The 14,311-nt window shown below is 33.3% G+C and overlaps 1 protein-coding gene across 1 annotated transcript in view; it reads right to left on the bottom strand.

Moving 5' to 3' along the window:
- The window catches only part of LOC115888530, a 239,032-nt gene that overhangs the window by 15,041 nt on the left and 209,680 nt on the right, over positions 1-14,311 (bottom strand). The window contains 3 exon segments of the mRNA XM_030908278.1: positions 619-657; positions 763-3,764; positions 3,817-4,074. Coding sequence (XP_030764138.1) covers positions 619-657; positions 763-3,764; positions 3,817-4,074 — 3,299 coding nt within the window.

The following is a 14,311-nucleotide window of genomic DNA, read 5'->3' on the forward strand; positions in this document are numbered from 1 at the left end:
ACACCAATTTTTATCAATTCTGACGTTACTTCAGAAATTACTTTGAAAAATTCTAAATAAAAATGAAACTTCTACACCCTGTACCTCAGAAACTAAGCATTTTAGAATATACATTTCCGGAATACAGTTCGGGCCACCCTGTATATTGATTTAGCCTAAAAAATAAAAGGCAAATCCCCTCGACCATTATAGAACATTGAAAAGTATTTTTATCAAGTGCTATTTAACCACCACCTCATCCTAGACGTGCAAAACATTCCTAATAATTTAATTATAAATAATCTTATAAACGCTATCTAGAACTAACTAGATATTAAACTAGCAGATAATAATTTATATTAAATTCCATTTACAATATACTAACAAAATGATACGCTAGCATATAATAAATCCGTTTTTTTATTGTTGAACTTTTTGCACTAGCGCCTACATTTTTCATGTTAATGTCCTTTATAGAAATTTAAAATTATCCAACTTGTATGGTGTAATTGTCGTTTATAAGTTAATAAAAAATTTGCATAATTTTCTAAGAAATATCTAGGCAATAGATACCAGACCTAATAATATCTAGTTCTTTCTAAACGGCGACAACTAAAGCCTAAAGAAAGATCTACTTACTGTTGGCATAACAAGTTATAAGCATCGGGCACAGTAGTTCTGCAGAAAGAAAAATACAAAAAACACCCGTTAGTAATATTATAAAGAAAACCACACCGGGATTACCTAATTTCTACTACGACTAGCATCGATAAAAAAACCTACCTTAATTCCCTCAGTTTCTGTTCTTTTTCTTTGGCTCTGACAAGGAGATCGCTAAACTTCAACAGGAGACCTTCGACTTCCACTGAGCTAGCTTCCTCGTCAGATGCGTCACATTCGTTGATCAGCATATCGTGAAGGTGCCTCACAAGTTCTGTACCAGCCTGGCATTTGGCTGACATCTTGGCGATCTTCTTTCCGCTGGTAGGAAGTTCTGAAGATCCTTGCTTGGGAATTTCCTTGTTCACGAACTCTTCCAGTTCGAAAAGACTAGTCCTACATTCATCTAAAGCCGCTTCTAATTCGACCTTGTAAGCATCTTTGGCGCTGATTGACGTCATCCTCTGTAGCTGAGGCGGTAAGGTGTTGACTTGGACAGCATTGTCCTGTTCGAACTTCAGAGTTTCCACTTGAACACTTTCGTCGACCTCTCGAGGCGATTCTCGTATTTCTGTTATGATTTCAGTCTTCAAAATAGTTATTCTGTCTGTAATTTCCTTACAGAGAACTTGGTATTCGTCGATCATCTGTTGTATATTCGAGATTTCTTCCTTCTTGCTCTTCTTCATGATCTGCAAACCCAACTGATCTGCTTTTTCCAAAGTAGGAGTCTGCAAAGATATCTGGTTTTCCAAGTCTTCTAACTTTTTCAGTCGTTCCTGAGGAGAACTGTTTTCGGATGTTTCTAAGTGTTGGATTTCAGTTAATAGTCCGTCGATCTTACTCAGGTTAACTACAGCGGATTCGTGAGCCAAAGAGAATTCTTTGAAAGGCGCCAATTCGTTTTGCAAAGCTTTTAATAGAGTTCGGGCTTTAGGTAACAGGTTGTGCCACCTGGCGATAACCACTCGAGCTTTCGACGTTAGTTCCTGGATGTTTTGAGGATCGGTGCCGCTCGTCCTGGCTAGTTTCGAGTAAGTCTGTTCCAAAATTTGGAAAGCAGGTAAATGTGACTCGATATCCTTAATCTCGGACTCTAATTGGTAGATCAGTTGTTGGATTTCATTGCGATCTAACTTAGATAAAGGTCGGTCAAATTCTTTAAGTTTTTGTTCATGAGATGTTAACCAAGACTCCTGCTCATTGCTCTGCTTCAACACTTCCTGAAGCAACTTCCAGACAAAGGTGAGTTTCTTTTTTCGTTCAACAGACTGGCCACATACGATTTTCCATCGTTTCTCTAGATTTTGAACGGCATTGGACAAATTCTCGGTTGAAAAGTGGCTTTTAACCATATCTTCGTCGCTGAGGAGTAGTTCGCAAAGGTTGAGAACTTCTCCTATGTTCGCGCTTTCATTTTCAATCGATTTCTTTAGCTTATCGTGTTCAGATAGCTTTCTGTCTATAACATCTTTAGTACAGGACTCGAACACGATGGTTTGAGCTAGCTGGTTTTCTATTTGCGTTAACCAAGCTCTGATCTGTCGAATTCTTTCTTCTAGTTGTAAGGTGGTTTGGATTATATCTTGGATCTTATTTGCTTTACTCTTTCCGAGATTATCTAACCTCTCCCATCGGTTTTGAACATCGTCAGTTCTGGTTTGGATGATTTGTTTTGCTGTCACGTCAGCATACTCTTCTCCGCACGAACTAACTAACTCTCTGCCTACTCTGATTAACCAGTCAAATTCTCTTTCTTTCAACGACATTTCAGCTTGTAATTCCACCTCTAACTTTCGTAAAAGTTCCCTGGGATCAAGAGCTAAAGTCTCAGCAGTCTCTTTTTCCAATCGGCTCTCTAGTTCATCAGCCCAAGCTATGAACTTGGCTTGTCTGGTCTCGAACATTGCCTTTATACCTAGTTTCTCTTCCAGTTGGTGACATAGCATTGCCAGCTGGTGATCCAGGTCGCCGTGTTGGTGCCACAATAACCACATTCTTTGATTAATCGTCTTCATGTCAGAGGGACTCAGACACTCTTTGAGTTGTTCTTGAGATAATCCTAGTTGTTCCAGATCCTTAACCGCAAACGCCAAGCGCTCACGAGTTCTTTGAAGCATCTCAAGGCGTCCGCTGATGCCAGCATGAGATGATGGTAGTTGAGACTGAGATTCATTGATAATGGCTTGAATACCATCGAATAACTTTTGAACGGCTTGAACGCGGTCTTCGTGCGTTAGTACTAAGCTGGAAATACGTTCCAAAAATTGTTTCCACGTGTCAAGACCGGCCTGTAGATTCGACAGTCGTTGCTTGATAGCGACGTGTTCCATTCTGATCGACGTTGCCAAAGCGTCGTCACAAAACTGTAAAAGAAGATTCTGTTGTTTCTGCAAAATTTCTGCCTGTTTTTCCCCTTGAGGGATCCTATCTAAAAGTCCTTGAATACGTGTCATCAGCTTTGGAATGCGTCTAACGTGAAGATAACGGAGTTGCATATGTTCTCTCTCTTTTTCGAGGTTTTTCAACCAATCCAGCAATGCACTTTGGTCGATTCTGTACTTTTCCCACGCCTCTAATCTTTTTTGAACTTCGTTATGTCTGTCAATAATCCGACTAAGGGTCTCGTTGTGTAGATTAGTCAAGGAGTTGAATTGTTCCATGACACTAGTTTCGACTAATCCGCTGGCCAATTGACCGTCCTGCTTGTCGATGGGTCTCAGCACGTTTTGCTGGGTGCTGAGAAGGTTTTGGTGGACTTGGCATAAGTGTTGATGTTCGGAAAGGCTTTGATAGTCACCGGGAATGCTGCCTTGCAGGAACTGTTGCACGTTGAAGAGGTATTCTTGCCACAACCTAAGCGCTGCAGCTCCATCTTCGTTTTTAACTAATCTGGTGCTCAGTCGGTGATACTGCTGGAAGGTTTCCCTGAACACCTGTTGCCAGAGTTCAAGGATTTCTATTACTGAAGTCTCCGTCGTGGTGGTAGATATTTCGACAGTCTTATCCTTGATTTTTTGGATTTTTCCTTCTGCCTGACTTAGAGCTATCAAGTGTTCTCTGAGAGCTTGAAGTTTCTCCTCTGTATCAGAGTCTAAATCTCCAGTTTGGATATCATCCACGCTCTGAAAACATTAAAATATAAAATCGAGTAAACGTTTTTAAAAAAGTGTTTACCTTTTGTACAGAATTTAGGTAATTTCTGGTTCCAACAATTTGGTTCTCTGACTCGATTTTGGTTTTGGTTTTGGCTTCGGCGACATCTGCGAGCGTGGTGAGACTCTCACGGACATCCTCCAGGCGCTTGCCCAATGCTTCGATTTCACCTCCGAGTAACGCTTTGGCGTCTAACCCGACGGCACTGGCGATGTCAGAAACCAGGTCTCTCAATTCGGCAAGGCGCTTGGTGTGAGCTGACAAAGTCTCTTCACAAATCTACCAAATACAAAAGATGTTACATAAAGGTATACAATATTTAATAAAAATATTAAAGAAGTAGTCAAATATTATTAATATTTATTATTTATACATTAAAGAAAGAAGGGACATCATAGTAACCAATAGCACAGCCAATAGGAAAGGCTGTATTCTCAGTTTCTGTGTTTATTTTGTCTTGTTTTCTTCAACGATAGTATACAGGGTGAGCCTTAAACAAATATTTTTAGAGGTGATATATTTCTACCCCAGGAAATGTCTTTTGGTAAAAAGGCTTTTGGTTCCACTAATTACGAGGTTCTGAATGAAGTTTAAGAAAAAAATCCAGTTCTCAAAATTTAAGCAAAAAATAATTTTCATAGTAAAATAACGATTTTGGACTTTTTGGAAAATGGTAAAGGTTAAATATATTTCTTTGATGGAAATCTATGACCCCTGAAAATATTTGCACTTATTTAATAGCTTTGTTCGGCATTTTGCTATGACCGATTTTGAACCGTCATAGAATTCTACAGCGCATGCGCAGATGAAAAAATTACCACATGATTCCTTCTGGGCATGCGTATCTGAGTTCGAGGACCAGAATCTGTAATAAAAAACCCGAAGTAAGCTCTAATATATATAAAGACGATAAATAAAAGTAAAAAAGTAGATTCTAAATAGAGTATAAAAGTATAATAATTATGCCACCTCTGACGCTTTTTTTTCGGTCGTATGGTATAATATATTCTATTTTTAAAGAATAATAGTATGTTTTATATTTATTATTATGATACTCTGTGGTAATTTGTAAATCTTGAATAAACATTACAAGTAAAAAAGAAAGAAAGCTTTTGTAACATTCAGTCATGAGAAGTAAATTTAGGTCAGAATTTCGAAAAATCCATTTTATAAATAAACCACTAACTGGAAGTGTGTCAATGGCACAAGTCAAATAAAAATAGATCATTAATGTATACACCACGTTTATAACAACACATACATAATCTTTATAGTTACACACGACCGCTTAAAACTAAGTAACTAACGAAAATTTTAGTTAATTTCGTTACACATATAAATGAAAGTGAGTTTAAAAGGTTTTTGCGTGCTAATCAACATTATAAACCAATCGGTTGTTTCGATTTCCGCACAAACTTAATTGAAAATTGGCTTTAGTACACTAAGGGCCAAGGTTAATAGCCCTTTGTACGGAGAGTTTTAAGCTGTGACTAGTATAACAGAGCCCAAATTTCTCTCTGTATATTGCCTGTACACAAGTGAAAAGTGACACAACTCAAAACAGTCAGTTTAATCAATTTTGATATATTATGATATTTTTATCAGAAATATAGAATTGGTGAAACCAAAAAATGTTCCATATTTTACAAATTACCAGACTGAAATGAAAAAAATTAAACCATCTGCAGAAACTTTAAGAAAAACTTTTTAACTTTAACTCTTCTCTCGTGTTAAACCGGTAATTTTGAGTTATGCCAGTTTTCTTGTGTACAGGGTGGGTCAAATTCGACGCTTTTAAATGGAAACACCCTTTTCTATAGCAGATAGACGGAAACTAATATCGGTGTCTGGAGCTCAATTTTCATCAAAAACATGATGGTGAAAACCGCACATCAATATCTGTTATCGTTTGGGAGTTACAGGGTGCTTTTCAAAAATGTGCATTTTTAACAAATCGCTGTAACTTTTTTGCTATGGAAAATTTTGTATTTCTATGAAAACATTTTCAAAGCACCTTTTACGTAGAATTTAATGGTATAAGTATATTTTTTTAAAATTAATAATTTAAGAGTTGTAAAAATTGATTTTTTATTTGGGACATCCTCTATATTTTTAATTAACCGAAAAGAATTTAAAATTACCTTTCCAAAAATATAGAACACTTGATATTTTCTTATATTCCACACCTTAACTAGTAGGCTTTGGACCCCTTATTGATGATATGCCCTTAATGGAACTCGAAAACATATTTTTCCAGCAAGAAGAGGCACCGCCTCAGAACGCTGAAGTTATCAGCATTAATAAGCAGCATTTCAAGAATAATTGAATAGCTAACCAAGATCCCAGCCGTTGGACGTGACCACCTGACTTAGTGCCCATGGATCTAATCCTATGGATATATTTGCGGAAGAATAAAGGTCCCTTATTCTTCCGTATAATCTAGACAAGAATTAGAAATACTTAGCAGTTATGAGAGGGTATCTTTCACCCCCACTGAGTTAATGAATTCCGCGAGAAATGTTCAGAAACGACCCCTACTGTCCATAACAGAAGATGGTCGATATAACAGAAGACGGTCGAACACCTACAGCAAAATCTCAAGTCTTGGTTTGCTATTTATTTTTATTGTTATCAGATATAGTTTAAATGTGTTGATGTTGGTTAAATATATTTTAAATTGTTATAAAATTATGCATCTCTCATAGCAAATATTATTTTCGTTTTAATTGATGCTCAATGCTAAAATTTTTTTGCATTACAGCCGGTGCCATTCAAAGCCTACTTATTTAAAGGGGGCGAATTTTTGTATACTCTATCTCTCGAAGAGGAATGGAGCAAAATATCAAGTGTGTTATATTTTTGGAAAGGTAATTTTAAATTCTTTTCAATAAATTAAAAATATACAGGGTGTCTCATATAGAAAATCAAATTTTCTGTTGATAATTCTTAAATTATTAATTTTAAAAAAATTATACTTAAACCATTAAATTCTACGTAAAAAGGTGCTTTGGAAATGTTTTCATAAAAATACAAAATTTTCCATAGCAAAAAAGTTACAGCGATTTGTTAAAAATACATATTTTTGAAAAACGCCCCGTAACTCCGAAACGGTAACAGATATCGATATGCGGTTTTCACCATCATGTTTTTGACATAAATTGAGCTCCAGACACCGATATTACTTTTTGTTTATCTCCTATAGAAAAGGGTGTTTCCATTTAAAAGCGTCGAATTTGACCCACCCTGTAGAGGCGAATGTATACTATACAGGGTACGGCAATAGTGCGTCGGGCATCTGTAAGTCCTAGAATAGAAAAATTGGAAATTTTGTTCCTAAAGAAAAAAAAAGTATGTGCTAGGATGTATTTCAAGAAAATATTTTAACTTCTACAGGGTGGCACAAAAAAAAAATGTGTGAGTGAATCGGGATAATTTATTTAAAAGAAACACTCAGTATATTATTGTATTTTGGCTTCCTTTTAGATCACTTTGCGCGATCCTAAGATATAAGTAAATATATTGCGATATTTTCAGAGATATTAATAAATAAATAAAAAATTATATTTTTCAACTTTCGTTAAAATTACAAAATACAAGAATTGTCCTGAAATCAAAACTATGTTAGGTATTTACTTTAGATGGTCTATACCTACTTTGCTATAAATATCGTAATCTTAAATCTTATAGGGTGTTCAAAATTCTATGCCAAACTTACTAAAATATAAAATAATTTTTCTTTGTTTCTTTTTTAAATGGAGCACCCTGTATATTATTTTTTTATTAGATGAAGAATTAAAAAATGAACATTTTTTGTATTTAAAGTATTTTAAAATTTTTCATGGTTTCGCAGATACACGCAATATTATTTCGTATGGCTCTTTCAACGGTAAAATACGAGAGAAAAATCATTGGGTGGCTTTGATAGAAGTTTATTCTGAAAAATGCCATATGAAACATAAAACCGCCAATATCTGCAAAACCGTTAAAAAATTTGACATACTCTGAATACAAAAAATGTTCATTTTTTAATTCTCCATCTATTGAAAAAATAATATATAAGGTGTTCGATTAAAGAAACAAAAAAAATATATATTTTAGAAAGTTTGGCTTAGAATTTTGAACACCCTGTAAAATTTAAGATTAAGATATTTATAGCAGAGTAACTATAGACCATCTCAAGTAAATACCTAATATAGTTTTGGTTTCAGGACAGTTCTTGTATAGGTAAATAATTTTTTAAGGAAGATTGAAAAATATATTTTTTTTATTTCTTTATTAATATCTATATCTATATAACTAATTATATAATAATATAACTATTGAAATATATTTACTCATATCTTAGGATTATGTAAAGTGATCTGAAAGGAAGCCAAAAATGCAATAATTTACAGGGTGTTCTATTTAAAAAAAAATAATCCCAATCCACTTACACTTTTTTGAGCGAATCTATAGAAGTTAAAATATTTTCTCGAAATACATCCTCGTACATACCTTAGGTTCGCATTCAAACAAAATTCTCAGGTTTTTTATTCTAGCACATATTATACCGGACCCTGTATAAACTTTTTGTCTTAAAAACATACCACCTCCTATTTTTTAGACTATTTTATATATCATACACCATACGATTGACAAAAACTGCGTCAGAGTTGGTTTTAAAATGAAGATCGCTGTCAATTTAGATGTAAAATTGTGTAGTGAATGACAACGATCGTCAATTCCAAGCCAAGTTGACGTCATATTTTTTCGATCATACTTGTATTTGGGGGCTATTAAATATTAAATAATTTAGGTACCAATTTAACTAGTTAAAAAGCAATTTCGGCAATAGGTAAGCTTAACGTTCTGTTATACCGCTGTTCAAAACTAAAAACCTAGCGAACAATAGACGAATCAAGCCTTGTTATTTAATTTTTGCATACATGCAAAACGTAATGGAAAAAATAAATTAGTCGGTCGCTCCTATTGGGGAGATAGGAACTTCCTACTTTAAAATTATTATTTTTCCGTCATATACAAATGAACATTCGCGTGTTTAGCGATAGTAGTATTAAAATAATTTCGAGAAATTTAAAGGTAATTTGAAGCTTTGAATCGTGTAAATTTTCGAAACAAAGGGAAATTATGTGTGCTAAATTGTAAGAGCTTTTTTATTTAGAGGAACTTATAGGGTATAAACATTTTTGCACAAGTAATGTCTGACCAACGTAAAAATACTGATTCGATTGAAAAAAAAACGGCGTCAAAGACGGCTGAGGAATGACAATCGATAATAATTTTGGCGAGATCAAGCCCTAGACGTCATTATACTTAATGGTGCTTACTGCCAGTTGGCGTTTGAAATTTATTTTTATATTAACTAAAAATGATTTTTAAATAAAGTATTTTAAAATTAGAGAAAAAATATATTTTTGGAAATAGATTTGTGATTTTGGAAACGTTCTGTTCTTTTTTAATCTTCATATAATTAGTGTTAATTTTTGACAAGTTTTATGTCAATTTTTAGTAAATGACGTCTAGAGATTGACCTCGCCAAAATTATCATAGATTATCATTCCCTAGCCTTCTTTGACGCCGTTTTTTTTTCGATCATACGATGTAATTTTGAAAATGATAAATTATAATTATGTGAAAATTTTAAAGTTGGTAATTGTTAATATTATACAGGGTGAGTCTTAAATAAGTGTAAATATTTTTAGGGGTGTTATATTTCGACCTCAGGAATACGTCTATGAGGTTTTTTTCGCAAAAAAGATATTGAAATTGTGCATTTTCTTTTAAATTTTCCTGTATATTTTCGAAAACTTTACTCTTAACTGCAAATTTCTCCACTGTATAATTTCTTAATATCTGATATTACCATGGTTACGGCACTGAAAGAGATGCAAATACAAAAAAAATCCGGTGGCTCTCAAAATTTTTGAAAAATAAATCAATTTTTTTTAAAATTCTCAAACTTGATTGAATAACTCGGTTATTTTGGACATAATTCAAAAACGGTAAAGAGAAAATATGTTTTTTAACGAGATCTACCAGCAATGACAGAAAGAGGATTTATCTGTGAATTAATATACTGACTTTTATAATAATAATAATAATAATACTGAGAGAATACATAACAGTGCCAGATACAACTGCCAGTATCATGTATTCCTTCGTAGAACAGACCATATGTACTTTTACACTTCAGATTTCTTAAACATACTCAAATGAAGTCTCAACAACTGAAAAGGAAGGAAACAAAACAGAAAAAAATTGTTGACAGGGCTTTTGACTTTGTCACAGGGCTTGTAGATCTCAATAAAAGTAACATATTTTCTTTTTACTTACTACTACATTTTTCTTTTTACAAAATGTCAAAAATAACCGCCATTGTTTTACTTCGAAAATTAACCACTGATTTTCTTCTGGGAATTCGCTCTTCTAAATTTAATCTACTACCTATGTTGCCATATTATCAAGATATTATGTTTTTAACGAGGTTCTTATCTAAAAGTTTTAAAAAATCCCAAAAATTTTTCGAAAAAAAAGAAAAAAAAATGTTTACTTAAAAACTTCATAGGCGTGTTTCTGGGGTCAAAATATACCAACCCTAAAAATATTTGCAATTATTTAAGACTCGCCCTGTATAATCTTTAATTCGATAACACTGAATAATAAAAAAAATGTTCCGATTTGAAGCGGATATTTTGACTGGCATTATGAAAACGTAAATAATGACAGTTGTCAAATAATATGTTATTTTCCAGTTGACAAACCTGTAAATCCTGCGGAGTACACATAGAGGAAAATTTCAGTGGTAGGCAGCTTATGCTGCTTCACTGGATCTTTTCACGATTTTAAATCAGATTAGCAAAAATCTCCGAGTCTCTTGGCACCTTTAGACGAATTTCAATAAAACATAAAGATGCTTTAGTAGCGAACGTTGTCAAATCTTCGATTCCTGCATAGGGTAAAAGGTCAAACACATTTTGCGCGTTACTAAGTTTTTTTTTTGGTAGTTTTAACAGAATTTTGCAAAATTTGCACGGATAGTTGAAGTTTTGTGATTTCAACGTTATTAACTATACAATTTCGTTGACATAAACACAGGAGAAGCTCAAAAATACAGAACGCACGTTTCACTAGAAACTTCACACTTTTAAATCAAATTTTGTAACAAAAAAAACACATGCAATGTTGTCAGTTTGAATAAAAAATCTCAAAATACAGGATTTCGGCGCGTTTCACAAAAACAACTTTTTGACAATTTTAAACCAAATTTTATGGCGGAAAAACTCTGGACCGCGGTCACTTTTGGTCGAATTCTGGCCAAACCGACGCGGCAGGAAGTTTTGCGGGCGAACAATTTACGAAATCGGGTTATTTATAAATATTCGCACGTCGATCTCTACGATGCGACGGACCGGCAACTATTTATAAAGTTTGGTCGAGACTGTGTGCGGCGAGAGTCCACAGATCGCTTTCCGCCACAGGAATTTCGGATTGGGGAGGGTCCTCTGGATAGACAGGGAGTTTTAGCAGTTTAGGCCCAAAATGTATACCTTCCAGTAAATCTTTAGAGTAGTCGAAAGTTTAATCTTTAGTTTAAACTGGAGATTCTTTCGTTTGTTCATTTAAAAAAAAATATTCATATACCGGGTGCGTCTCAAAAGTGGCTCACCCCCTATAACTTTTTTATTTTTTCAGATAAAAAAACGAGTTTTGGTATGTTAGTATATGACATAAATTACGATTGATTCACGTATTCAATTGTTTTCGGTCACTTCCTGTTTCACCGAAAATGACTACAACTTTTGATTTTTAAATGGCACCCTCGGTATTTATTTACTTTATTCGACAGAAAATGACACTTTGAATAGAATGACATATCAAATGTTTGGTACCAAATTATTCATCAAAAAATGATTTTTCCAAATATGCTAATGAGTCACCCTTGTTCCATTTGAAAAAATTGAGATATGATTAAAAATACGAAAAAAACACGAAAAACATTAAACGATCAAACAATCAATCTATTTTTCCAAGGCTCCTTGATTAAAAATTAGTGTTTTTAACACAGTCATGGTACTCTATATTAAAATTTAAAAAACGATTTTTTAAGCAAAGATGCCAAAAGTTGACATATGATATATCATTCTATTCAGAGTGTCATTTTCTATCGAATAAAGTAAAAAAATAGCTAGGGTGTTATTTAGAAATCAAAAGTTGTAGTGATTTCCGCTGAAACAGGAAGTGACCAAAAACAATAATTGAATACGTCAATCAATCCTAATTTATGTCATATACTCCCATACCAAATCTTGTTTTTTTTTTATGTAAAAAAAAAATAAAAAAGTTATAGGGGTGAACCACTTTTGAGACGCACCCGGTATACAGGATGACACTTATTTAAGTGCAAATATTTTTAGTATTAATTATTAAAATTTGGTATTTTTCAATAAAAAAAAATTGCCATTTTTTTAAATTTTTAGTTTAAAACATAATATCTTGATAGTTTGGCAACATAGGTAGCGGATTAAAATTATAAAATAGAAAACCCAGAAAAAATCCAGTGGTTCTCAAAATTTAAGCAAAAAATATTTTTTTTAATAATTTTCAAAGTAAAATAACTTGGATATTTTTTACTCATGCGAAAATCGGTAAACAGAAAATATTACATATTAGCACTTATTAAGGACTCACAATGTATAGGGTGTCCCAATATTCAATGGACATAGAACAACCACGTACATGAGTCACTTGATCACAATTAATCTCTATACAATAATGCTTCGTTTGTCCATTAGAGAGCAACAATCAAAAGTAAACCCAAACGTTAATTAATTTAAAGTTTATAAAGCTTATTGTCAAAGATCATTTGTGATACTGACACATTCCACATTTTTGCCAACTAGATTAATTAGAGCCTACTACTTTTTAACGCGATTTTTTTGTAATTCAGCTTCGGAAAAACAATTTAGTTATTTATTTCAACGGTAGAGTTCATCAATTTTTCACAAGTGTCAAAATAAAAAAAAAACGATCCCTAAAGATGTTTTTAAAGCAATGCAAGGTGGCGTTTTATAAGAGATAAAAATGTGGCAAATACTACCTAGACCATTTATTTACGAAAAACAAAATCAGATATCATTGGAAAACATTTCTACTAAAATTTATATAAGAGTGGGGTAGTTTTCGCCCTTCCAGTGACCTTTCAAGTCAAATGTTAAAGCGCCTAGCAAAACAAAGGCACCCCAAATCTCATTCAAATCGGAATATAGGTTCTTAAAATTATATCGACAAAAAAATTTGTTAATTTTTTTAAAGTTTGATGCCCTCTAACGGACAAATGAAGCACTTTTGTACAGAGGTAAATTGTGTCCAAATAACTTATTTTCATTCCAACAATACGTAGCAGATTTATGCCCACGAAATAATGAGGGACCCTGTATATGCTAAAAACTAGGTGTCTTTATTCATGAAATTTTAATTTTCTTTATTAATTTAATTTCATTATAACCTTTTTTCCAAAATCTACCAATTTTAGAAGCAAATTTGGAATCACAGAAGTGAATTACATTGAAAACAACAACTTTTCTTTATAAACTTACAGTATTTACAGATAAATAGTCTCATACTGACCATCTTTTTGAAAGAAAAGAAACCGGAAACACCCTGTATATTCTAAAATCGTGAAAGTAACTGCTAAATCTCCCTAATAGCGCAAATAACTTAGGGTGGTCGTTCTGCGATCGATCACGGATGATGCAGCAAGGGAAGCTGATGCTTGGCTTAGAGAAAACTATGAATGGGCGATGACGTCAGGCACGGGCACGTGAGACCCTCGATTAGGGGTTGTTTTTCTTTTAAAATTGTCCATTTCAATAACAATCGGTTTATAACGATCCAAATATCAGAATTATGCCATAACAAGTAGTTTATGATGCATAATTTGACGAAGAATAGGTTCTGTAATGAGTTGTGTATTTATGAATGAGAGATAAGATTGGTATGAATAGACTGTTCCAGGTAAAATGTCCAAGAAAGAAGTAAATAAAAAGGTAATAAGATAATAAAACTATTATAGAATAAAGGAGCAATATAGTCCTAAATAGTTTATGAAGAAATATTTAGAGAAAATATTAGAGCCCTAATGATGTTTAGCTTATTGAAGCCTTCTAATGTATAAAAAATATTTATTGTAGTCAGATGTAAGATCTTATTAATTTACAGGGTGTTTCAAAAAACATGTGCCATCTCTCGTGGGGAGATTCCTCACGTAAAAATAAGATTTATTTTTCATATCAACATAGCTCCGATTCTGCTTTGTTTCGTGCATATGCGTTATCACTAAAATATTTTTCTAAAAAAAGCATGAACGCCACTGACTTTTTATTCTCTTGTTAGCGAAATAGTGTAAGCACTTTAACGACGATTAAAAGTTGCCTCGATATTTTGTCGATTTCGGCCTCCTTGATGAGATAAACGCAATTTTATTAATTTGCCCTGATCCAAGTCAATAGCAACCTTT

The sequence above is a fragment of the Sitophilus oryzae genome, unplaced genomic scaffold (genome assembly GCF_002938485.1).
Source record: "Sitophilus oryzae breed Bouriz unplaced genomic scaffold, Soryzae_2.0 scaffold_801_pilon_pilon, whole genome shotgun sequence".
NCBI classification, from domain to species: domain Eukaryota; kingdom Metazoa; phylum Arthropoda; class Insecta; order Coleoptera; family Curculionidae; genus Sitophilus; species Sitophilus oryzae.